The sequence below is a fragment of the Pocillopora damicornis genome, chromosome 1 (assembly GCF_964200805.1).
Source record: "Pocillopora damicornis chromosome 1, jaPocDami1.2, whole genome shotgun sequence".
Taxonomy (NCBI): domain Eukaryota; kingdom Metazoa; phylum Cnidaria; class Anthozoa; order Scleractinia; family Pocilloporidae; genus Pocillopora; species Pocillopora damicornis.
In genome coordinates, this window is record NC_142670.1 from 4,294,481 (window position 1) to 4,318,944 (window position 24,464).

Sequence of the window (24,464 nt, forward strand, 5' to 3'; positions counted from 1 at the left end):
GAATGAGCTTTAGGCATTTGACAAAGGTGCTTAATCAGAACTTCAAACAACAGTTCTTTTTTCATCATCCACCCCAATCACATGTCGACAATGCTCCGTAGTAGTCTGCCGCTGATACTTGGTGAACAGATGGCTGTTAACCAAGAGCGATTTTCAATCCATTTTCATTTCTTCTTTGATACAATTTCAAACAGTTTTTTTTTCGCAGCGCAAAGTAACCAAACTTCCAAAGATCGCTTGATATTTTAACTGGATTCGCCCATTATTTGTACTCAACGAAGCGAAGTTACTCGTATCATGTCACGACTCATTTTTCATTTCCTGTGTTTACTTAAAGAAAAAACATCTGTTCATTATGCATACACATTAGGGACACAGAACACAAAACACACGATAGCTCTAGGCAGTGTTGAACCGTGTAATTAAACTTTTACAGCTACAGATCAAATACACAGAAGAGGTACCCGCGTTTTATAGCATCACCTACGTACTATTAAAAAAAATGGTTGTGTGTTCTTCAAAAAAGCGTGAGTAACAGAAAGTTTGCTCGAAAGATATAAATATTTGATAAGTTGCGTGTGGCCGTTTTTTTTTGCAAGGATCCAACTGCTAATCAGTTGGTGATAAGTATATTTATGCTTATAGCGACCATTTTTTCACCTCGGGAGATTACGCCCAAAAGTAGTCATGAACGCGTATTTTACAGCTTTGCCTTTGTCGTTTGGATTTGTCCTTTTATTTGGAACTTGGATGTGTACACCCGTAGAAGCCAAAAATCGCGGTAAGTAAAAAAAAAACAACAACAACCGAAAAAACCCAAAAAACACGCATTTTTTTCAGATTCACAAAAGATGCTCCACCGAAGAACGCACCTATTTTAAGAATATCATAAAACACTCTATCAGATACTAATAAAACTGCGCCCGTGCTTGATTAGCTCAAGTTGTAGAGTGCCGGACTGCCGTGCGTGAGTTCGAGTGTACATCTTCAAGCCCTAGAACGGACAAACACTTAGAGTACTAAAATAACTGGGGAGAATTTGTTGCCTCTGCCATAACATTCCCAAATGGTTAGACATTCTATTCTGTACCTTCTCCACCATTCTCTCTGCACTGGTTAGTAGACGACGTTAAAGAACCCACGCACTTCTCGCAGAGAGTGGGGAACATAACTAACTATGTTGTGGTCTGGCATTGTCAGTGTTTTAAACCAGCTATGAGTAGAACTGGGCCACTCCGTCGAAATATTGCAACTACATACAATACGTATTCACTCAATACATTTTCTTGGTCAACTGATATCAGTGGATTTCAGAGAGAATTCTACAAAGGAATACATTATTCAGTGAATATTGACTCCTCCATGATGTTTACATCGGTTGAGTCAATTTGGTCCAAAGAAGGCAACCTTTGTAAAAACCTTTTACGGATCTGTGTACTTAAGAAATCTGGTCAAACAGAGTTTATTTGAAAAAAAAAGGGGGTAATTTTCGAAAGGAACTGTGGTGCTGAGTTAGTGGGAGGTTTTATATGATGATTTGGTTTACAATGATAACAGTGAATTTGTCTATCACTTTTATGATAAAATATTCGACCGCACTTTACCGTTTAAAACAAAGTGAAAGTTAGGATATCAAACTTCAAAATATAAAATAGGACCTACAGAATATGATGGGACCGAATGTCATAGGTTTTTTTTGAATAAGCATGTCTTAAACTGTTTCTGAAAAGTAACCAAGTTCGGAGCCGTTCTAATCAACATTGGAAGCCGAGCGAATATCAACTGATCGATATTCTCTTGTGAAAGCTTTTTCCTCTGAGGTGGACCAGCAGAGGCAAAAGCTTGATCAGCAAAGGTCTTGCAACTCGTACGAGGCACCTCTCAAAAAGCAAGATTGTTGGATCGCAAAGAGATAGGTTTCTTTTTTCCTGATGCGATAAGGGATATCACTCACTTTGTCACGGCTGAAGATGAGGGACTAACGCTCGTAACGTTACCTCTTTATTGAGGTCAATTTACATATCAGCTAAGTTGATAACACAAAATTAACGTTTACTTGAACTTACTACAGCTCATTGCGTATCTCTCTTCGGTGAAAGATCTCTCTGATCCTCAAGTTAGAATAAATAACACAATCTTTATTTATGTTAGCCTCTTTTTTTAATAATTATCTTCTCGCTGAGATTAACTTATAATAAATTTTACCAAAAAAATTCTGTAATCTGGTGGTCAGTTAAAAGTATTTTGTTTTTCTCATTTTTTTAAATTTATAATTGTAAGTGTTGATTCCTTTACTATTTCATTACCTAACTTCTACATCATTTAAAGAGTTACTTGTTTACTTTTTTGTTGTTGTTGTTTTTTTACTTTTTCTGCTTTTTTTCCCCATGTACCCCTATCAGCAGGACTCGGGTGTCGAAGTCTACGGTTTGGACAACCAGACAACGGATTCGCTCTCCAAGGTCACTTACTTCGTAATATAACGCTCAAAATGGGAAATGAACTCAGTGGTGACTGTAGATACGAGTGCCTGATGGAAAGTAATTGTGTGTCTGTGAATGTCGGGCCACCCGACAAGAATGGACTCAGGGTCTGTCAATTGAGTGATTCTGACCATATTCAACATCCCGAACATCTTACGGCACAGGAAGGATTCCTTTACTGGGCTACCCAGGTGAAATCATAGTTACCATGCAAATAGATGAAAAGAGATCGAAGACAAAAATAGCGAGAGAATCGAACGCATATGGTCGGCTATTTTAACAAAGTTTAGAAGTCGTTTTTTTAGCGAAACCGCGTTCTAAGCCATCTTCAGTTTAGTCGAATCTTTTATCTGAACATTTATTTTTGTGAAAAACGCCAAGAGGGCCGAAAGCTGATAGTGGAAGAACATTTATTTATTTAATTCAATCAACCCTCTGATAGAGAATCCTTGAGGTCCTCTGCTTGCGTATAACTGCGGTTTGGTTTAGACCTGGTGTAAATAAGCGGCCTTTAGTGTTCAAATTGGAGACTGAGAATGCTCCTTTTGGTTTTCTCACTAGAATCCGTGTTCCAGCAACCCCTGTGCCCACGGTGCAACATGTCTCAATGGATTCACAGACAAGAAATACATTTGCCTGTGTCCACCTAAAGCCATAGGTGAAAACTGCGAGAATTGTAAGCAACATTGTAACAATTATCGTTAGTTACGGTTTGGAAGCGTAATCACTTTAACATGAAATCCTTCAAGCTAGTGATTGTGTCATCTAGTTGTCTAAGTGACAGATGAATGACATGTCGACAACCTTAACGGAGCATCGAATGTTTTCTTAACGGACTACGAATTAACAAGCACATCAAGTACGGCATCAATGATGTAATGGTTTTTACTATTATTTTCATTATTATCATTATTACAATTATTATTATTATTATGATTTAATTTTTAGCATTCTCTGCGATCTTCTCAAATCTCGGTGCCACCGGAAGATATGGCCCAACAACGCTGGGCAGTCACTACACAGGTCAGGATCATGACAGACAAGTTACATTGTCCAGCGGTATTCAACAGTGGACTGTGCCTCACACTGGTGACTACAGAATAGAAGCAATAGGAGCAGCAGGAGGGTACGATTCACACCCTAATAGCGCTCAGTATCGAGGAAGAGGAGCGAGAATGATCGGAACGTTCAGTCTGATTAAAGATGAGATCATTCGTATCCTTGTGGGACAGGAAGGGGGCTCTAAAGATAATGACTGGAGTTCTGGCGGTGGTGGAGGTACATTCGTTGTCAGACAAAACAACACGCCTTTGATAATAGCTGGAGGTGGAGGAGGTCTGCATTACTTGACAAAACGGCATGCAGGGTGTGACGCAAGTACAAACACAACTGGGAATCCTGGGTACAGATCAGCAGGGTCAGGCGGAATCGGTGGCCTTGGCGGGCAGAGTGGCAATGCCAGCTACGCAGGTGAGGGAATTTCCGGGGGCCTCGCGAGCTGGAGAGCGAAACAGGCGAGAAAGAGGTCCGCTAGAGAAAACCTGCAGACTTCTCGACACCTCGCCCCACCCACACCTCGACTTTCGGAAAACTTTCTGGAAAGTCAGAGGTGTGCTTGTCTTAGCAGCAGCATTTATGAAAGCTTGCTCGTAGGCTATGGGAACACCACATCCAGAATGAATAAAAAAAATTCGATTCTTGCTTATGGAAATTGACATCCGTATTGTAAAATTCAGGGAGGAATTTTCTTCCACTAAACGATTCGTTTAAATAAGGAAATATCAGTTATTATTGTTAAAAAGAACCTTTTTGGTATAAATGGTTTCATTTCATTTATGTAGCGATTTGTTAATATCTTTTTTTCTATCATTTTTTCTTTTTGTCTGTTTAAGTTGAGTCCCCTTTTTATTCTTTTAGGCGGCAGCGGTGGAGGCTTTTTTTCCAACGGAACGGATGAGAACGCAGATGGTGGCAGAGGATTTCTTCAGGGAGGAGTGGGGGGCAAAGGCAATGCGTTAAAAGCCGACGGTGGATTTGGGGGAGGAGGAGGAGCTTACGGAGGAGGGGGTGGTGGTGGGTATTCCGGCGGAGGTGGCGGAGGTGGCGGAAAGATGAACAAAGATTCTTGTGGAGGAGGGGGTGGTTCTTTCAACTCAGGAAAGGATCAGAAAAATGAGTGTTGTTACCAATCTGATGGACCTGGTCAGGTTACGATAACATTACTGTGAAATCACTGTATAGAATGATTGATTAAAATTATTTAATCAACCATTAAAATTTCTTCAAATGTGATTGGTGCGCTAACTGCTTTAATTTTCACTAATTTTTTTGGAGAGATGTAATCGCACAGTGTGAAGCAGTCAATCACACCAAATCTACTAAGCTAGCTCCACCAATCATAGAATTGATCACAATAACCAAATATCACTCATTTGAAGGAAAACTGGGAGTTTCCAGGATGGACGGATTTTTAACTTTAGAGATCTTTGAGATATTTGTTCTAGATGCGTTTGTTTTTTCGGAAATTATAATGGCTACGATTAATTGGTAACAGGACTTCGTGTCGTCCATGTCTGTCTGTTATCATACTTGTGATTAAAAAATCGCAGCTCTGAATTTCCAGTCATTTAAGGTAGTTGAAGCGAGAACAAAAAGAGGTTTTAGATCCCTTTTAGAGGTTTTACTTGTGATGTTTGATGGAGAATGAAGCATGGCAGCTGCATTATAGAGAGGTATCCTAAGTTTTCTTGAAAATGTAATGATGAAATTCCTAACAATATGTAATGTAACTTTATTTACAATGTACGGAGGTATACTTTAATGAGCCTGTACGGAGTAATTCAGATTACGCATTAAAAATTAATATCGCTTCTAAGACCCGAGAAGTGCATCCTCACTGTTAACTATCTAACCTCGTTTGGAACGAGTTCCCCAAGATTCACCAAAGCAAGAAGGTAAGCCACTAGCTAACTGTGAATTTCACCTTTTCATTTTTTGGGGGGGATTTATGTAACTATCAAAATGGAAATACAAAAACAAATGAAGTATTAAGAAATGAATCAATACGAGCAAGACCAAAATACAAAAATTGTCTTAGAAAAGTTTTAAATCCTTGTAACCTGTCTCTCTATAAAACTTTGCAGAATTAACTTTTAAATAATGTAAGAATAGAAATAAAGAGAGCCTTGTAGTAGACGCAAAAAAATCATTAGAATTACGCAGAAAACCTTTCCAAATTGTCAGCGCTTCGCCCGGTAAAACCCCAAAGTTTCTGATAATACCAATCAAATATATAAGAAATCTTTAATTTTAGCAACATCGCCGCTTGAAAGGCTTTCCTGAACGTTAAGTAGTCGCTGTTTATTCCCTTTTCGTCTGATTAATTTTTCATAACTCATAAATTGAGCAGAGGAAGGAAAGAATAAGTCATATATAAAATGAAGGCAGACCTAGTTTGATCTATTTTGATTTGAGTTTTATAAGTATCCTGTATTCATACGGAACTTGATCCACCGGAGTCGCTGATACGAAACCCATCAAAAATAAACGCGCAGACTCTCCTAGTGACAATTTCCGTTCAAGTACGTTGCTTCATTCATCGATAGACTAATAAGCAACAATAAATTCTTACGGTGTACGTACTTTTAATCATGAGTAACCAAAACCAGGCTGCTTAAGTGTCTCAACATGGCACCCAACCAATTTACACTGGCAATCGGAATATACATTTTTTTACTCATTTCTCAGCGAGATACCTCAGAAATTGAGTTTTACCCTAATTTTCGTCACCAAATGTAACGCAAACGCTATATTTTGTGGTGGCTGACGGTAGATTTTGATTGATCCACATTCCAACGGAATCAGATTTTGCTATATCGAAATTAGGAATATGAGATATTTCTTCATGCATGGTTTATTTACTGTGGACATGGACCAGTTTGGCTAATTTTTATTAAGCAGTGTCTCTTGCTTTTATTGAAAGAAATTCATGTCCATTGAAGTTTGATTTCGAACGTCACGAGGCAGTAAATGTTTCTCGTCCAATTCTCAGGCGGTGCACATTGTGCACCAGACCGCCTGCTTACCAAAACAACCACCTCTTTTTATCATTTCCAGGCTGAGCTCCACATCAGCTGAGTTTTTTTGTTGGAAAAATGTACTTTGTGCGACGGGATTGTATGATTGCATTCTTCTTTATATACCAGCTGCCCTTATGAATTCTTCTGTGTCTTGTCGATCCGAACGTTCCATTTATGGGATGATGCTCCACGGACACGCATTCAAGAAAACCAGGGCAGAAAGCTTGACAGAGTGTGTGATGGCGTGCAATAATGGTGCCATATGCTAAAGTGTAAATTACATCATTAATGAAGACGTTTGTGAATTGAATAATCGCACGAAGAAGGCCAGACCAGATGACCTCGTTCCCCACGAAAATAGCATATATGTGACACGATTTAGTGAAAGAGGTATTGGTCGAGGCTCGAGGGTAGTCATGTAAAGGACACATGTAGTTGAGGCTGACAGTTGCTCACGTTTGGATGATCTGAGTAGAAGTCATCGTTATTGAATCTGATAATGACTCTCTTTTTGGCTGTCAAAACGTCTTTCGCTGTTATCGGGGTCGGTCCTCCATACATTTCTCACTTAGCCGGTTAGACTACACGACACGAAAACATTTTACTCCTGGGTTCAAAATATTTACTGCAACAGTGATGTTATTAACAGAATAGAAATATATATATATAGCCAAGGCTATATCGTCATATCCCCTGCATTTCTAAAGACTTCAATTTGACTGCGGGACGAGCGTTTCTTCGCCTGCAGGAGAGTTTTCGAAGGCGCAACGATGGCTATCAAAAAGGCATCATTGCTTTTTACTTACCTTAATCATGGCTATTACAGTTTCCTCAAATCTGATCGGTGCCTTAGCTGCAATCGGCTGTATTTGGACAGTTGGCTGTGATCGGACAGTTGAAGCAGCCAATCATACTAAGTCCACTCAGCCAAATCCACCAATTACAGAATAAATCACAATAACAATAGAAACAATCACTTATCCTAAAAGAACTGAGGAATTTCCAAAATTAAGAATTTTTTCTTAGTTTAGGTATTGTCTCCACCGGAGATCTGTGACCCAAATGTATTTGTTGTTTTCGGAAATTGTAACGGTAATGATTAATTGGTATCAGAACTTCTTGTCGTATCACCAGCCCGATTTGAGCACTAATAGGAAAGTGTACGCTTGTAACTGGACAGTGTAATAGGACAGTTAAAGAGACAGTTAGCTCGTCATCCCTGAGTTAGTGGACAGAACGCGTCATGTGCGCGCGCTGTTGTCTCGCATTTCGTAGAGTTAACTGTTATTTTTTATGAAAACGTATAACCGATGTGCAGTTTCTTTCTCAAAAAAAACAAAGGAAAATAATATGGTTTGAAATTTCGTTGGACTCTTGTGTAGGAACCTTCTTTTCAAAAACATTATGAGATTGGGTGAGTTTAAAGCGCTTTCTAATAGTTTGTCATGACATCGATGTGAAATTAACCATAGCGCCTGCCCCTCCTACTACTTTTCTTTATTCAATCACCAACCTGCTTGATATTGCATCATCCAGGATTGCGAAAAAATAAAAGCCAAGAGCTAAGAGGAATCTAGCAGTTCGAAAAGAGAGATCTACGTAGTTTTCTTCAAATACAAGTGCATATCACAACTTTGACAGCTTGGATGCATGCTCTCCACATATGTGTAGCTCCTGAAAATGAAGCAAATCGCATAGCTGATAAAAATTCCTTACAGGGGTAGAGAAGGGCGAAATCTCATCGGTTTTTCTGCTCCCTTCCCTTATGCGAATGGTCCCTAACCAAGAGACAATTAACTGATATTCTCTTGTATCTATCGATATCAAACTGACTGATTCCCCTTTACAGGATCAGTTAATTTCTGTTATTTCTTTAAGAGACTGATAACAGATATATGATAAAATTATCTTACAGGTCTTAAGCTTTTAAAAGTGAGTAGTTTTATTACTTCATTGTAGCAAGTAAGCAAAGAAATCACCCTCGCAAGTGGACTGCAATTTAAGGAATTGCAGATAAAGAGCCCGAAAAGAATTCAGCTCTTCACGGGATTCGAACTTATGCCTCCCATTGGGAGCTCACGTTGGGAGTGAGGCTTGGTAGCTCAGTTGGTAGTACAGTCCAGTGAGTATTGGGGAGGCATGGACTCGAAACTGCTGAGGCCCGGATTTTTTCAAGCTTCTTTTGAATACTTCCTTCAAATGCAGTCAACTTGGGTAAATTATTTATTTGCTTGATTTTCATCCGCAGTTAAAATGAACTTTACTTCGTCAAAAAATTGTGTAAGAGGCGTGATACATGTAGTAAAAGCTGATATTTTACAGTTCCATTTCTAGGTAAGTACCTTTTTCAAAAGGAGAAGGATGATCAAGACGCTGGAAGTTAACAATTACTAATCTTGTAAAGTAATAGGATTCTGAGGGCAAAGTTAATGTTGTAAGAAAAAACGAGAAGAATTCCAATTGTGAATTCTTCATTAATTTTTCATGTATTGTGCAAAAAAAAAAAAAATAGAAAAATCATCCTAAATAAAAGCAAAACGTTTGCAATAAAAAAGCTGCAGTAATCATCTTTATTGGATGAGACGAAAAAAGTTTTACTCAAAATCGTCAGATGGTGACGGAATAATACAATAAGCATAGGCATTAGCTTTTCCTGCAGCTTCATGAATCTATTTACTTTTATACACAGGCAGCGATCGAGTTGTGAAATAATTATGAAATTCTGTGGTGTTTGAAAAAGGTTACGGCTGACACATAAAGACCAAAGAGGGTAAACAAACAAAGTCCTTCCAGATATCGTTCAAACCTATCAAACGCAGCTTATATTGCCGTGTCTCTCTCTTTGTCTTTGAGGCATTAGTAGGGATCCCCTTCAGCCGCACATGTCTCAAAAGGCTGTCAACCGCTGGTTCCTAGCTGTGACTCTCCCACGCAACCATCTCTTGTCAAGTACCGCCGCCAAGGCCGCCATTTCACGGCGTCTGTTGTGACTCTTGGAAGCGTCAAGTTTGACGTTCCAGTGTAAAACTTTGAAACTTGCCTAGAAGGAAGAAGACTGTTCGCTCTTTACGGATATCTTCTACAGTTCGGGGTAAAGTTAAAAAAATTGTAGGGGTCTCCCTCGTTTATTACCACAGAATGATATAGTCTGTATCTGGGTGTCGTTGTTCTTTTTGTTGGTTTTTAATTTTTGTTGAGTCATAATAATACTCTTCTAATGGAAACCGCCCTAAATTCTGTGCTAAGCTTTATTAAACACGTAGACTGTGATAGAGTGTTAAGCGAAGAAGCACACAAAGTATTTATAACAAAACAAAAAAAATTGTAGATTTTCATGCTGGCTTCTGAAATGGGAATTATGTTATCTGGCTAACATAGAGAGGCAAATGGCAGCATTTGCAACCGAAGATGAATTTTTTTTGTAAAAAGATTTCTCTGTAAACGATGATGGATTTTATATATTATTTTATTTTCTTTGGTACATTTGTATTTCATATTTCTTTTTTTTTAAGATAATATATTAAGTACTGGAAAGTTATACGTACAAAAAAGAGCAAGCAGTTTAAGTCAGATATATAGGAAAAAAAACAAGAGAAATATAATAAATAAATATTACGGTTTGCCAAGGTGTTTTAAGCAGAGGTTTATTATTATCATTATTATTATTATTATTATTATTATTATCATTCTCTGTTACTACAGAGCATCTTTACAAAAATATTCAATAAGAAAAGCAAAACGTTGTTGCACGAGTCAAAGAAATGTTGTGAATTAATGAGCTCCGTGATAAGGGCAAAGATTTGGGAAGGGAGGTGTGAGTTTGGAACTGGGGAGCAAAGAACCAGCGGCAAGAAGGAATACGTAGTTAACAGTCAGTTGCGAGCATTTAGTACACAATTGTTTGGCGAAGGCAAATATCGGAACAATTTCTTTCACACGTGCGAATTATTCATATTTCGATACAAGTCTTGATTCAGACATGGACTAAAAAAAAATTCCAGGAACAAAAAAAAATGGATTCTTGTCTCGCAAGGTACAACTTAGAGAGACTTTGCGCGAAGGGTTGACAAACCGCAATTAACCAGATGAGAAGAGCTCAGAGAGGGCTTGCACGCGGCTCTGAAGCGCTTTCATTAAAATATCGACAGCATTGTAATTACTCCTGCAAAGTGTTGTTCGCTGAACTATCTGCCATTTTCGAATCAATCAAAGAAAACTGAGTGTGATTCAATTCTAATCTCCCTTGTCTGACAGCTTGGTACAGTTAGCGAGCTCCAACATCGTGAAGACCTCTGATCTTTCTCGGAAAAAAAATTAGCGGAAGTGGAAAGTGAGGTGGAAGTGGAATATTGGATTGGTGGGACTACCGGCGAAACCGGATTTCATACAATTTTGTGTGCTCGTTTTTATCCGCGCGGGGATCCCGGAAAGAAATTCGGGAATTTGACAACCGACCACCAAACACAGGTTCGACTATTTATTCCGAATTAGCCAATCAACCCACGCGAAAAGTTCTATTCACCTGTGTGGTATATAGTAAAAACTACCATAAGGTGGGCAGATGGAGTAGAATTATGAAGCACGAAGAGAAAATCTAAGCAGACGAAAGAAGCCTAAGTCCAGCAATTTCTCAAGGAAATTCTTATCATAACCTTCTGAAATCGTATCTCTGAGATTCTTGAGAATCCGTCTTGTGATGCTACCCTTGAAACCACGTACCCATTTACACTCCCAACCCAAAGGGGATAAACGGAACCTCCCCCATGGCTCTTTTCTGAAAATGATTATAATATACACTATCGTCAGTAGACATGTTCTGCTGAAACATTTACGTCGACGCAGTTTCTTAAATCTGGGGTAAAGTCAAAATATCAGGACTTACAGACTGAACATAACAGGAATGCCCAGTGATCTGGGACAACGCTCATCAATATTTCCTACACTCGAGAAACCACACCGACCTAGGGCACCACCCATGATGAGGACGCTTTCTATAAACAGAATAAAGCACCATCTTCCAAAGCCAAAGGTAATTTCTTTTTTCTTGCCTCTTCAACGATATATGACAAAATATCATGTCGCTTTACATGCTAAAGAAGCGCGTCGCGCGACATCCTAAGGAACGGCTGCAGTTATAAAATCTGAAAATATCGAAGTTTATATCTCATTTGATAACTTTATCCAAGGAAATGGCAAAAGGCTGAGCGAATGAGACATAGGTGCGCTCACTTCTTCAAACGACAAGATGTGACAAAACATCCTATCTGTCACATAACGTGCTAAAGAAATGCGTCGCGTGACATCCTAAGTAATGGCTGCCAACGATCAATATTAGTAGTTACAGAGTCAGAAAATATCGAAGTTTATCTCTCATTCAATAAACCCACTGAAAGAAATGGACAAATATTATCAAGCAAACAAGACATAGGCGCGCTCACTACTTCAAACGACAAGAAATGGTTTACGCAGGTTGATGCAGAAATTTTCTTCCCTTTGTTATTCCAATGTTCACTGCCTTAACTGAAAAATAAAAGAATCTAAGTTTAGGGAGGAAGGTGAGTTGCCATGAAACATTTCCTGGCACATGGAACGATACATTGCACAACAGGATTGTTTTTTTATCATGTTTCCTAAAAAGAATGTTATCATGGTAAACGTGTCCACTTGATTGTATTGCATCTCAATTTGTCGGAGCAAAAGATAAATTCGTAACCCAACTGAAAGGAAAATAACACGCAAGTATCAGTGCTCATACATAAGCTATAATTATGAATTAAGGTAACTTTGTATTGAATAGAAGGTATACACATAATATTTATTTGCTTCAGCTTCTAAATATCCTTGAAATCCAGGTTGACGTCGTCACCAATGAGTACAAATGGTGCCCAGTAAATCACCTCCTTGAACTTTTCAATTTCTCTCTTACACTTCACTGAGGCAAACCCAGAAGTAAACGGATGGTCCATCAATAACTATGAAAACTGTGCTCAATGGAACACAACTCAGAGAAACGCACGCTTTGTGTTGAAGAATCTCCAGGCTGATATTTTGTGGCCATGAGATCTCTCAGAGCTTGAGCGCGTCCTTCCTCTCCTTTCTCTTTGTTCGACTGAATAACGTGGAATTCTCGAAAATTGGGAAATTTCAGTCTGTTGGAATACAAATGGTAGTGAATTTTTTGGTTTGCCCAATCGAAAAAATATCCAAAACAAATATTCTCACAACTTGTCTGATTGATATTGTATTAATATTGTAAGGAGAAATCCTGTCTTGGTCACTCATGTGAGATAAAGGGTTAGAGGTAAAGTCAGCACAAGAGCTACAGGTCTAACCTTGCCTATGCTTAAGTTAATTTCAGTAGCATCAGGTGACTAGGAGAATTGCTTACTCCCCTCTAGACAAGGTTCCACTCTCCCATATCCGATTACAACCCTAATCTAAACTATAACAAAATTCTCGAACGTGATTGGTTATCACCAGCCCGATTTGAGCACTAATGGGACAGTGTACGCGACATGTTTGTAATTGGACAGTGTAATAGGACAGTTAAAGCGACAGTTAACACGTCATGCCTTTGTTAGTGGACAGAACGCGTCATGAGCGCGCGCTGTTGTCTCTCATTTAATTGTTGTTTTTACAATTGGTAAAAGAACTTCGTGTCGTCCAATTCTGTTTGATTAATAATGGTAATAGGACCGAGTGGAGTCCAATTCGGTCTGTAATCATATGAGTGATTAACAATATCGGACGACCGCGAAGCGGGAGTCCGATTTGTTAATCCCCAGTATGATTACAGACAGAATTTGATGACACGAAGTCCTGTTACCAATTAATCAAAGCTATGAGAAAGAAGCTATGAGCAATGAGCTTTCTCAAAATTTGAGAAAGAAACTAGACATCGGTCGTACGTTTTCATAAAAATATCAACAGTTAACTCGGCGAAATGCGATACAACAGCGCGCGGTCATGACGCGTTCTGTCCACTAACAAAGGTATGACGTGTTAACTGTCCCTTTAACTGTCCTATGACACTGTCCAATTACAAGCATGACGCGTACACTGTCCCATTCGTGCTCAAATCGGGCTGGTGATAACCAATCGCGTTCGAGAATTTTGTTATAGTTTTGATTAAGAGTAGATTAACTAGTAAATAACAAATCGGACTCCCGCTTCGCGGTCGTCCGTTTTTTAAAATCACTCGTGAGGGAAAAGCATTTTGACAATCAATTACACTTGTACTCACATTTAGAGGCTGAGTTCTTTCAATCTTTTTCCCCAGTCTCTCAGCCAGTTCATCAGCTTTCTCGTGTTGCTCTTATCACCATGCTGACCAATAATCTGCTTCACTGCGCGAAGCCGATATTTGTCTACCAATAACACACTTGGTTCTCCTGCACAAAAACAAAATGACCTTTACTGTCAAAATCTTATGTAGACGAGCCCTTTAATCCCTGAGACTGACTAACATCTAATTTCTCCTTTCAATATCAGCCCTGAATCAAACATTAAGGTCATGAGAATACAGCAAATGATCATCAACTGATGAACCTCTTGATTGTTCAACAAATTCTCCTTACCAGCACATTAGGAAATGCATAGAGAACAGTATGGAGAATATGCATACTGATGTTAGGGTGTAAAGGATTAAACAAAAACTATACTGTCTTGTAACTCAGTTTAAGTTACACAAACAAGTCTACAGGTGGAAGAACAGATACATGAGCCAACAGATAAACTCAAAGGTGGAATTTAGGGTAAAACTGAGGTGTGGGTGAATGGACAGAAGGAAAGAGCAGAGTGAGTGACAGATAGAAAGACAGTAATTGGATGAATGTACACACACAAAAGAGCAGACAGACAGACAAACTGAGTGATACTGTAAATTTGCCACCAAAAAGAGTTTCTGATGCTGTTTCAAGCTTAAGCCCTTCCTCAGAGTGGATGGCTAATGCTTGAAACATTAGCTTAATAGAAACTATTTAGAAAGGCCAATCCAAATTATCAACTCAGTTGATAAAACCACATTATCTTGTTAATCTCCCCACCGATGCAGCAGCACAGTTTATTAAAAAACTTATTCCCTTTACAGACAGACAGACAGACAGACAGACAGACAGACAGACAGACAGACTGCTTGACAGATGACAGCAAGGAACAATGGACAAACCCATAGATAGATACAAGTAGATGGAAGAAGGGAAATGAAGATGAACAAATTATGTTATTAGTAGCACACTAGCCTGCGGCTCCGATGAAATTTCATTGTTGACATCAATGAATTGTGTTAATTAATACAAATTTGTGGCAAGTTTCCCTAGTGACTTCAGAGTAAGCTGTACCCCTGATTTGTTACAAAAATTTAGGGAAAAAGGTACAGCTTATATGTTGGTGTTTATGGGGGTTTTTTTTTCTTTTCCTGTTTTGAGCTGTGCATTACAATGTACCTTAGAAAGTTTGCTCACTCCAGGATCCCATCCCATGATGACATAACTTGTTTTCTTGCTCACTGATTGGGTAACTTTTCCACCACATCTTTGAATCAAATCAGCAGCCTCCTGACTCTCTCAATACTTTCCAAGATTCCCTTAATAATCAGTTCATCCAAACAGTTTTCTGCTCTCTAAAAATTAAATTATAAAGTGAAAGCATTATTAGAAGGTGCAGACAAATAATTAATTCTTCCCTTGAAGACCTGTTAATACTGTCCAAACTGAAAAGTTATAAATAGCAAAAAAGTAAAAAACCTCTGAGGATACAACATAAACATTTAGGATCAATGTCAGTATCTAAACATCTGCTCACCTACCCCTCCCCTAACCCAACAACAGGCAACTGATTACAGTTAATGTTGGATTAAGGGAGGGGTAGGTGTGCAGTTTCTTAGATACTGATATTGATCCAACATTTGTAAAACAACTGAGAGTAAAAGGATAAAATATAATTTTTTTAAACCTTTAACTCCCATGAGTGATCAATCTTGGGATCATTAGTTGATCTAAGACCAAATTCTCTCAACCAATGTCTCAAGAATTGTACAGCAGACAGTTAGGAGAATTACTATAGAGATCTTGAGAGTAAAAGGCTCAATCAGAGCATACATTTTGCAATTTTTGTTTTCTGTAAACTGTATCTGCAGATTTTCCAAACCAGCCTTAATTCTAATAATCTTCATTTCCCTTTGTCTTGCATCTTTCATTAAAAGTTCATTTGAAAGGATGGAACCAAACCACAAAGAGCTTTGAGAGACAATAATTTAACTACCAGAATTAATTAACATGTAAATTCTCCCTAGAATATCCATACATTATCAGCAAACAGGTGCTGTGAACAATAAAACTAATCAGGTACATGTAGTTGTTATAATGGTGTGATTGACACTTCCCAATATGGTCATGCTAGGTGCTTCAATGATTGGTTCTTGAATGTGAGGGAATTGGTAGAAAGGAAGCCTGAAAATAAACCTTTTAATAATGATGTAATGAGGAATTCTCATAATTAATTTACAGGAAAACATCTCACAGCAAGAGGGGAGGATTAACAATCAGATCTTGGACTTTGAAACCTACCTGAAGGATTTCCTTTGAACCAAGTGCCCCAGAACCATCTCTTGCCATAAAACTATGGTAGCCTGATTTTTTCTTTTCCAATGAGGGTGAAACTTCAACCACTCCCTCTGATTTTGACACCTTTGGTGTTCCTTTGATTGGAGTTTCCTCACAGACATCTTTTTTCATCCTTTTTTGGAGTAACAGTTTTCTTTGGACTTGGTTTTGAGTCTCTTACTAGAGTTTTTGGAACTGTGGCAGCTTTGGTAGCCAGTTTGCTAGCAGGAGTTGTCTTTGGTACTTCCTGAAAAGTCCATGGATAAAATTTGAAGTGAACAAAAGTTGCACGTATATCAAACATTCTAACAACTGAGAGTTGTCCAGTTTAGGCAAGAGTTGTCCCAAATAGGAATGTTGATGGTGAAAGACACTGCTGCTTTAAATAGTGGAGACAAAGAGGCAACATCTTCCTGGAATGTCAAAGTTAAAGTCACCAAGAATGTTACTGAAAGTTCTGTCACTATTGTTACTGTTTTTAGCATAAATTCTAGGTACAGTAATGGTAGTATTTTGAGTAGTGTTAGTATTGTAAGTAATGTTTTGTTGCAAGTATTGTTAGTTATGTGCATCTGAGTAAAAACCATCTACTGTCATAGTAGGACAGGTTAATGTATGTACAACATGCACATGTACCACCAGTTAACATGTTTGAGTAGGTTTTTGGATCTTATACAGAGCCAAATTTAGTCATAAAATATCACTGTTTCATCTTACTACAAGTACCTTATTCAAGAGCTTGATAACACTTACCATACACATGCAATCATATCAGATCCAATCCATTCTAGTATCAGGGTAGCAGGTTTATGCATAAATAGTAATGATTAATTTTGCAACAATAAAGGATGGTAATCAAAAGGCTTACAAACCTTTTTCTTCTCAGGGGAAGACTTTTTAACCTCAGACTTTGATTCTGAGAAGTTTTCCTTTCTTTTCTTTGATGGTTGCTCTGTTGTGTGATGGTTGACATTCCCATTTTCTCTTCCTTCTTTTTCTCTCCCATTTTTATACTCTTCTTTTCTATTCACTTTGGAGTCTTCATTTCCTTCAGACTCATCAAATTTCTATTGGAAATGAAAACAAAAAATAATTCTTGATGGTTCTACAGGGAATCAAGGTATAATCATTAAGTGGGCTGAGCTCTGGATCAAGCTTAAAATTTAACCTCTCAAGAGTGATCAATTTTCTAATGTCTCTTAACAATACTAATTCACTATCAAACAGCAATGTAATAAGAAAATTATCAGACAAGAGGATATCGATTGATTGAACACCGTATTCTCTAAGATATTGTCATAACACTTGTGTGAGGACAGTAAAGAGAGTTGATTTTAATATCTTAGAGGTGAAAGGACTTATCCCTTTAAAGAGCCCCATGGTGTTGCTTTTGCCAAAACTATTTTCCTCTTCCCCCCCCCCTCCACAAAATTCCTGTAATATGATTACATAATGCATGACTCAAACACTGGTCATTATGCCCATTAATTTTGTGACATGGTATGTGTTAACTGTTGTACATCCTGATATAACTACTGAATAAGAGATTGGCAGAGGGTTTACAAGGGATGTGTGATTGAGCCCAAAATTAACATGTGATGCATGAATTTTATAGAAAGGCAAGCTCTGGTGAGGTTTGAAGTTTTCCCTGTTCAAATAATGCACAATGTGTGAAGTACTGTTTAAAATACACAGGATGCCTGATTTTTACTGTAAAAAAATTGTTGGTGAAACAAGTGTAGTTAGTTATTCACCTGTTTTCTCTTTTGGCAAATGTCTTCCTGGATTCGCTTTCAACTGGAGTAGAACCAAAGAAATCAAAAGCAGAAGTTGCTTTTTTCTCTTTAGGTTTGACTGGACTGAAGCAAGAATAACAATCCATGTGTTAAATATTTCAGTACCACAACAACTATGTGTTATCTTCACTTTTGGTGGCTGTGTAACACTGTCTTTATCATTTCACTGTTGTTTGTTTGTTTGTTTGTGTTTCATTTTTAACCCTTAACACTAAAACTCAGTATGCATATTCTCCATACTGTGGAGAAAGTGCATGAAAGAGAACCAGGTACTGAATACAACCTGACATCAGTATGCATATTCTCCATACTTGTATCTACGAATTTTCTAAGACGCTGACAAGGAGAATTTGTTTAATAATCAAGAGCTTTTATAGTTGGAGATCATTTCCTTGACTCTTGATTCAGGGCTGATATTAGGGTCCAAACGTTTAACTACAACTGTAAATTTATAAGAGGGAAAATAAATTTCAAGAAACAAATCACATACCTGATATTTGGGGGAAGAGGATCTTCATCAGAATCTAACAAAGATGTAAGATTAATGTAGAAATAGGGTCAAGACATCATTGTGATGTTGCACATATCATCATGTGAATCTTTTTACAACAGTTTTTGTGATAATGCAAATTGCATTGGGAATTGACAAGGACACTATACAGCACAACTACCTAGCTTACATGTACATTGAAACCATTAAAACTTATACAGAGGTATGACAGTTTGTGTAGAGTCTCAACATCTGTTCCTCTAGAAACTGTTGGTGTTCACCCTAAAACATTACCTGAGTCAATAATGTTTTTTCCTTTCTTTTTCTTCTTCTGATTTTCTTTTGGTTTTAGTTTCTGGGCAATGTCATCATCTTCACTACTTGATAAACCCTGCCCAGAAAATAAACGATAACATATTCACACAAATGTGAGATTATTATGGTTCTTTAGACCTAATAATAACAACAAAGACCAAACAGAATATTGGATAGCATCAAGAGGGGTGTTGTCCCTTGCAGCTCAACTTTCTCACGAAACATTTTCTTTCACCTCAGATAATCAAAAGAAGACACCAGGCTTGTGGAAAAAATAGTCTAGGTTAAGTGAAGTCTCCAGGTTTGTTTTTCAATCACTTTCCAGTTAATCAACAATTTCATTTTACCTTTAGTCAAAATAAATGAAAATTTACCAGTACTTGTCAAAATCGTGAAATAAGCATTAGTATTACATACTGCAACAACTCTGCAGCGTTAGTAAGCTGCAGTTTGAACAAATTTGCAGGGAATGCTAATGTCCAAGATATTTCGAACTTGAGTGAAATTTAGGTGGCAGTGTATCACATCATGCTGTTTAACCTTTAAACTCTCAGATGTGATTAACATGTAACTTCTCCCAAGACTATCCATACAATGTCCAAAAAAAAGTTTATGAAAAAAGTTGTTATCTTGATCTAAGAACAAATTCCTATAACAAATGTACAAGGAAATGTGTAGCAACTAGAGGAGAGAATTAGCAAACAGATCTTAGGAGTTAAAGGATGAATACAAAATTGCTTCATTTTACAACCTTGTTCAGGATGAAAAAAAAGGCAAAACATTGTAACTTATCAGCCTCACTCAGCTACCCTGACATACTCCAACAAACTATTGAAAATTATACCAACAAAGTTAGTTAACACACAGTACCACACCATTTCTCACATTCCAGTCCAGAAAGATACCTTGGGTTAGATATATGTAGTGGAATGAAACTCTTGATTGAAACATGTCGTAAAATTACCTACCATGTGCAAAATTAAAGACTCATGACAAAGGAAATTTTACCATGTATGGCAATAAATACCAATTTTGGCCAAATAAGGTCCCCCCCCCCTACCCCCAGGAGAGGATAGTTGGGATTGTGAATTGCACCCGTGTGTATAGACACAAACGATGATCGATTCAGTCAGACAGGGGCTGTGATATGGGCAGATCTTTTCTCCGTCGCTTCTGAAGGCGAATTCCCTGATAACACAAATAAATCTCTCTCTCAAATGCTACATAATCCATTACTTACCTTGGTTTTCGTTCGGAGCTTTCCTACATCTTGTTTCGTTAATGACTTCGCAGTAGAATCTTTGCCGCGCTTATTTTCTACTTTCGAAGCGCCTTGCTTCGCTGTCTTTCCAGTAGGGCTGAAGAACGATCGAATATCCTGTAGAAAAATATGTAATTATAATTGAAACACCAGTTAAAAGACTATCACTGAGAACGAAAACGACTAACAAACAATTTTAGTATAGTGATGTACTCACATCACTCTCCGACATTTCGCGCCATCTTTGAAAATCTCCTGTACTTCAGTCAGCGGTCACCAAATTAGCTAGCTTCCAGACTCCTGCTATTTCTCTTCCGCTAATTTTCCGAGAAAGACAATAGGTCATAAGATAACCATAATCTAATTCGAGTTCGCCGAACCAAATAGAGTTCCTCTTATAAAAGGAGCTGTCAGATGAGGGAGGTCGAATCACATGCAGTTTCCTCAATAGATTGCTTTGAAAATGGCAAATAGGTCCGCGGAGGACACTTCTCAGGAGTACGTACTCTGTTGTTGATGTCGATATTTTCACGAATGCGCTGTAGATTCATGCAAGCTTGCTCTGCGATTTGGTTACTTGTGGTTTGTTTCGTTGCACTTTAGTCTCTTCGAGGTATATTGATTGTTTACTGAAAAATATTCAAATTTGCAGCGTGAAATTTGCAAAAAGTTTTTGAAGTTTTATACGCTGTAATTGAAAAACAATTTTGTCACATAAATTGACCCTATAGAGAAAAAATAACTACGTATAAAAGTTCTGCCGATTGGACATGAATGGAATAAATGCGGTCGTGAATAGTGCACATTTTCCACAACTTAAAATTACACTGCCAACTTAATTGTGTTAGCTTGAGTGGTAGCAGATGATGGAGTTTATGCGCAGAATTGGATACAACTGAGTCAAAGAGTTAACGTTTGTAACACTCTTCTTTGCGTCTGTCTTTCAAAGATCTGATGTCATACAATGCATTTAGTCTCTATTGTAAAACTAGAATCGACCATATTTCCGGAATTTTCTAGGGCTAACTGTGATTTGATAAACGAAACGAAACGAACTGAAAATATGAACATCTCCGTGGTGTTCCTTGCTGAATCTTCACTCCGTTCGCGATGAGATCAAATCCTCTTCTGTATTTAAAGGAAGGACTGTGCCATATAGCCATATAATGCAAATCTCTAATTTAAAAAAAGGACACATTCCGTGAGGCTGCAGCTGTGCAATTTACTAAGTGTCAAGCATCGGTGTTCTTAGTCGATGAAAAATTCGATTGCGTGACATGACACCTTCCCTGAAAAATATCGCGTGACTAAAGTTGTTTTGCAGCATGTTTCTGATTGAAAAATTAAAAAAAAAATTAAAAAAAGTTTTCGTGAAGGTTTCAGCAATAATAATGGTTTTTTTGTTATCATTTGTGTGATATGTGGACTAAACTGTCCTATTCATCCCTGAGGGGCCAGGGCATTGGAATTTTCAGTATTTTTTAGATCAGTTTTTGTGCCAAAAAATTTCGGTTTTTGGGATTCGGTGTTCATTGAGGTTTACGGATTTTCCGTCTTTTAGCATTTGGTTTCCAATTTTTCGTCAAAAATACTTGTCTATTGAGCTTCGGATTTGATCTCCAATGTGGTTTTCGGATTTTTCTATTTGGATTCCGGTTTCTCTTCGATCCCGACGAGCGGCCATTATGCACCTCCACTGATCTCGAATAGCCGCAAAACCTCTGTATGCTCCACTTGTCAACACTGTATGGGATCGATTAGGGTTTTGAGAACTGAGATGTGAACATTTATAGGTTTTGACGGTTTTGCATGCGGTTTTCGGTTTTGATCGAATTTTTTTGCAGTTTTGATACTTTTGCTTGAATTTATTTTAGCAAATTGCAATTGAGTTGAGTAAATCAACTCAGTTGCCATGGGGCAGAATTAGTTTATGAAAACAATTCAATACAGATAAATGGAATTTAATATATTTAACGACTAGGAGCAATTATTATTATGTTTAGTAGCATTTCAAGTATTCGGTTCGCGTTTGAGCTGACTGTTAGCGTCTGTGCAGCATTTGTTGCATTCTACAGAGTTAAATACAGCAGTGCTGTGATCATTGGGGCCCTGGGGCCGTCTTCGTTTAGCGGTACACCTTATCAGTGCATGCATTATTCTACCATGTGCCTGTGTGGTGTTGGCTGTTCTACAGTGTGGCATTGTTTTTCTTGAGGGTAGCGGTTCTTGGCATTTCCTTCTCCCCAACCCGAACTGAAAGGTTTATTTCTATTTATTTGTTTTATGCATTTATTCATCTATTTATTTATGTTTTCCTCCACTGAGCCATCTGTCTTTAGTGTGATGGGTGCTCAGAGGGGGCTTGGAAAAAGATTGGGTAGGCCAGTCGGGTGTTCTAGCGCCATGGGGTGTGGTTGCAGCTCCTGGGCCCCTTGGGCACCTAACCTCCATTTGTAATAGGGGAGTGAACTTGATATTGAGTTATTTATTTATGTATTTATTTGGAATACTTATACAGGCTGGCTCAGTTCGGCTTTAAAGTAAGTTTAAATGTGGGCCTCCATAAATAAAAACAAGGCCAGATGACCACACTGGGAGCCACATTCTTTACTCTTTGTTGAAGTCTGTGAGTTGTTTTATTCTTTAACTCTCAAGATCTGATTATTATTATTTAATTCCCCCTCTAGCTGCTGCACAATTGCATATTCATCAGTTATAAGAACTTTCCTGTTAGTTCAAGAAAACATCCTCTACCTGAGAAGTCTGGGTATTCTCATCACCTGTTTGTTTGATAATGTAAGGATATTATAGGGAGAAGTTACCTGTTAATCATTTCTGGGAGTTAAAGGGTTAATGTCCCCTGCTTATAACCAGTACAGAGAAGATGTAGGAGAGTATGGGGCCTATGGTTTATCATCCTTAGCTGAGAAGACCAGAACGTCTAACCATTTGGAGATGTTACGGCAAAGGCAGCACATTCTCCTCAGTTATTTTAAAACCCCTGAGTGTTTTTGCAGTCTGGGGCTTCAACCCTCAATTACCTGCACAGCAAGAATGCCTTCACGATGTAGAAAGAAATTACACGAGCACATCCAAACCGGTTGCTAGACAATTTAAACTCCACAATCTCTTTCCCTACACTTAGGCTGTTCAAAGGGCTGCAAAACTCCAGAACAAAGATTTACCTTTCAGGACGGCACTTTTCCTCCTCACACTATCAACAAAAGCTTTTTATTCAGCTAATTTATTCTTGTTTTCTCGTCACCATATTCCCACCAATAGCGTAGCTCCATTTTCTTCATTTAAATACACACCCAACTCACAATTCCTTCAACCACTGCGATGAAGGGCTAACACTCGAAACTTCAGCTTTTAAGCTCTTTACAGTGGCCAATTTACATTATCAGCTCAGTCAATAATACAAAATTACCCTGTTATACTCTTCCACTGATGCAGCACCACAGTTTCTTTAGAAACTTACCCCCTTTACCCGCACAGCAGTCCAGCACTCAACATGAGTGGCAAAAAAAAGATTCCTCTGTTTTAATTTGTAAAATATACGTGACTGAGTGTTATCACGGTTTAATACAGGTCACCAACAAAAGACAAGAAAACAATATTTCATCAATAACATAATTCAACATGTAATTTATGTCGAGTTTATGTAAATAATGTATCAAATAACATCAACAAAATGATGGTACAGCATAAAAACAGAACAATAGATTAGAATTCTAGCAATTAACCTCTTAGTAATCAACCAACAAATGATTTTTCTTGTGTACTTTTCTCGTGTAATATTTGTCAGATACAAACAGTCCGATAGAAGAATTATAATCTGCAATTTGTTAAGGACATACGAACTCTAAATACTAACATTGATTTTGGGGGACAAATATGGAATAAATTTTACTTCAGAGACAATTCGTCATTTTATTCGAGTGATTCCTCCCTAAGTGACCGTTCCGTACAACCCGAACAGGCTGATGGGACTCAGTCAAGGATGACCACAACCGCTTAATAGAGACCACCGCTGAAAAGTGGTGAAAATGACAATGTATAAGAGGAAAAAAATTCGGGAAATTTACAACCGACCGCTTAATACAGGTTCAACTATGAATTCCAAATTAGCCAATCAGCCCACGCTAAGAGCTCTATCCACCTGTGTGGTATATTATAAAAAACCGCTGTAAGGTGGGTAGATGGAGTACAGTTATGAAGCACGAAGAGAAAATCTAAGAAGAAATAAGTCCAAGTCCAGCAATTACTTAGGAAAATTCTTATCTTTACCTTCTGAAATCGTAGCTCTAAGATATTTTAGATCCCCACTTGTGACGCTACCCTTGAAAACACGTAGCTATTCATACTCCCAACTCGGGGGGGATAAACGGAACCTCGACCCACCCCTCCCCCCTTCCCATGGCTCTTTCGTAAATGA

The 24,464-nt window shown here is 38.1% G+C and overlaps 2 protein-coding genes and 1 long non-coding RNA gene across 3 annotated transcripts; 1 reads left to right on the forward strand and 2 right to left on the reverse strand.

Annotated features, from left to right (window-relative positions):
* The first annotated feature begins 626 nt into the window (after positions 1-626).
* On the forward strand, positions 627-5,361 carry LOC149051423 (uncharacterized). Its single transcript, XM_089184400.1, has 5 exons — positions 627-781; positions 2,403-2,674; positions 3,045-3,159; positions 3,432-3,953; positions 4,401-5,361. The coding sequence occupies exons 1-5, from the start codon at positions 688-690 to the stop codon at positions 4,709-4,711; spliced, it is 1,314 nt and encodes a 437-aa protein (XP_089040526.1). The 5' UTR covers positions 627-687; the 3' UTR covers positions 4,712-5,361.
* A 4,667-nt stretch (positions 5,362-10,028) lies between these two features.
* LOC149051424 (uncharacterized) lies at positions 10,029-15,648 on the reverse strand. Its single transcript, XR_016181011.1, has 3 exons — positions 15,007-15,648; positions 13,806-13,953; positions 10,029-12,711 (listed from the first exon to the last, which is right to left on the reverse strand). It is a non-coding gene; the product is annotated as an uncharacterized LOC149051424 (long non-coding RNA).
* A 1,521-nt stretch (positions 15,649-17,169) lies between these two features.
* LOC149051425 (uncharacterized) lies at positions 17,170-20,161 on the reverse strand (the record flags this gene model as incomplete). The annotated part of the gene is made up of 5 exons (XM_089214214.1): positions 17,170-17,231; positions 17,919-18,023; positions 18,451-18,484; positions 18,745-18,841; positions 20,006-20,161. Coding segments are annotated over 5 exons (432 nt in total), but the record flags the coding sequence as incomplete, so codon positions are not given.
* Between the last annotated feature and the right edge of the window lie 4,303 nt (positions 20,162-24,464).

What these genes read in the sequence shown, in the direction of transcription:
- LOC149051423 (XM_089184400.1), top strand. Translation starts at nt 688, where the DNA reads ATGAACGCGTATTTTACAGCTTTGCCTTTGTCGTTTGGATTTGTCCTT. An exon ending in CGTAGAAGCCAAAAATCGCG is followed by an intron (nt 782 to 2,402) that starts GTAAGTAAAAAA and finishes TACCCCTATCAG; the next exon opens with CAGGACTCGGGTGTCGAAGT. An exon ending in TGGCAATGCCAGCTACGCAG is followed by an intron (nt 3,954 to 4,400) that starts GTGAGGGAATTT and finishes TTATTCTTTTAG; the next exon opens with GCGGCAGCGGTGGAGGCTTT.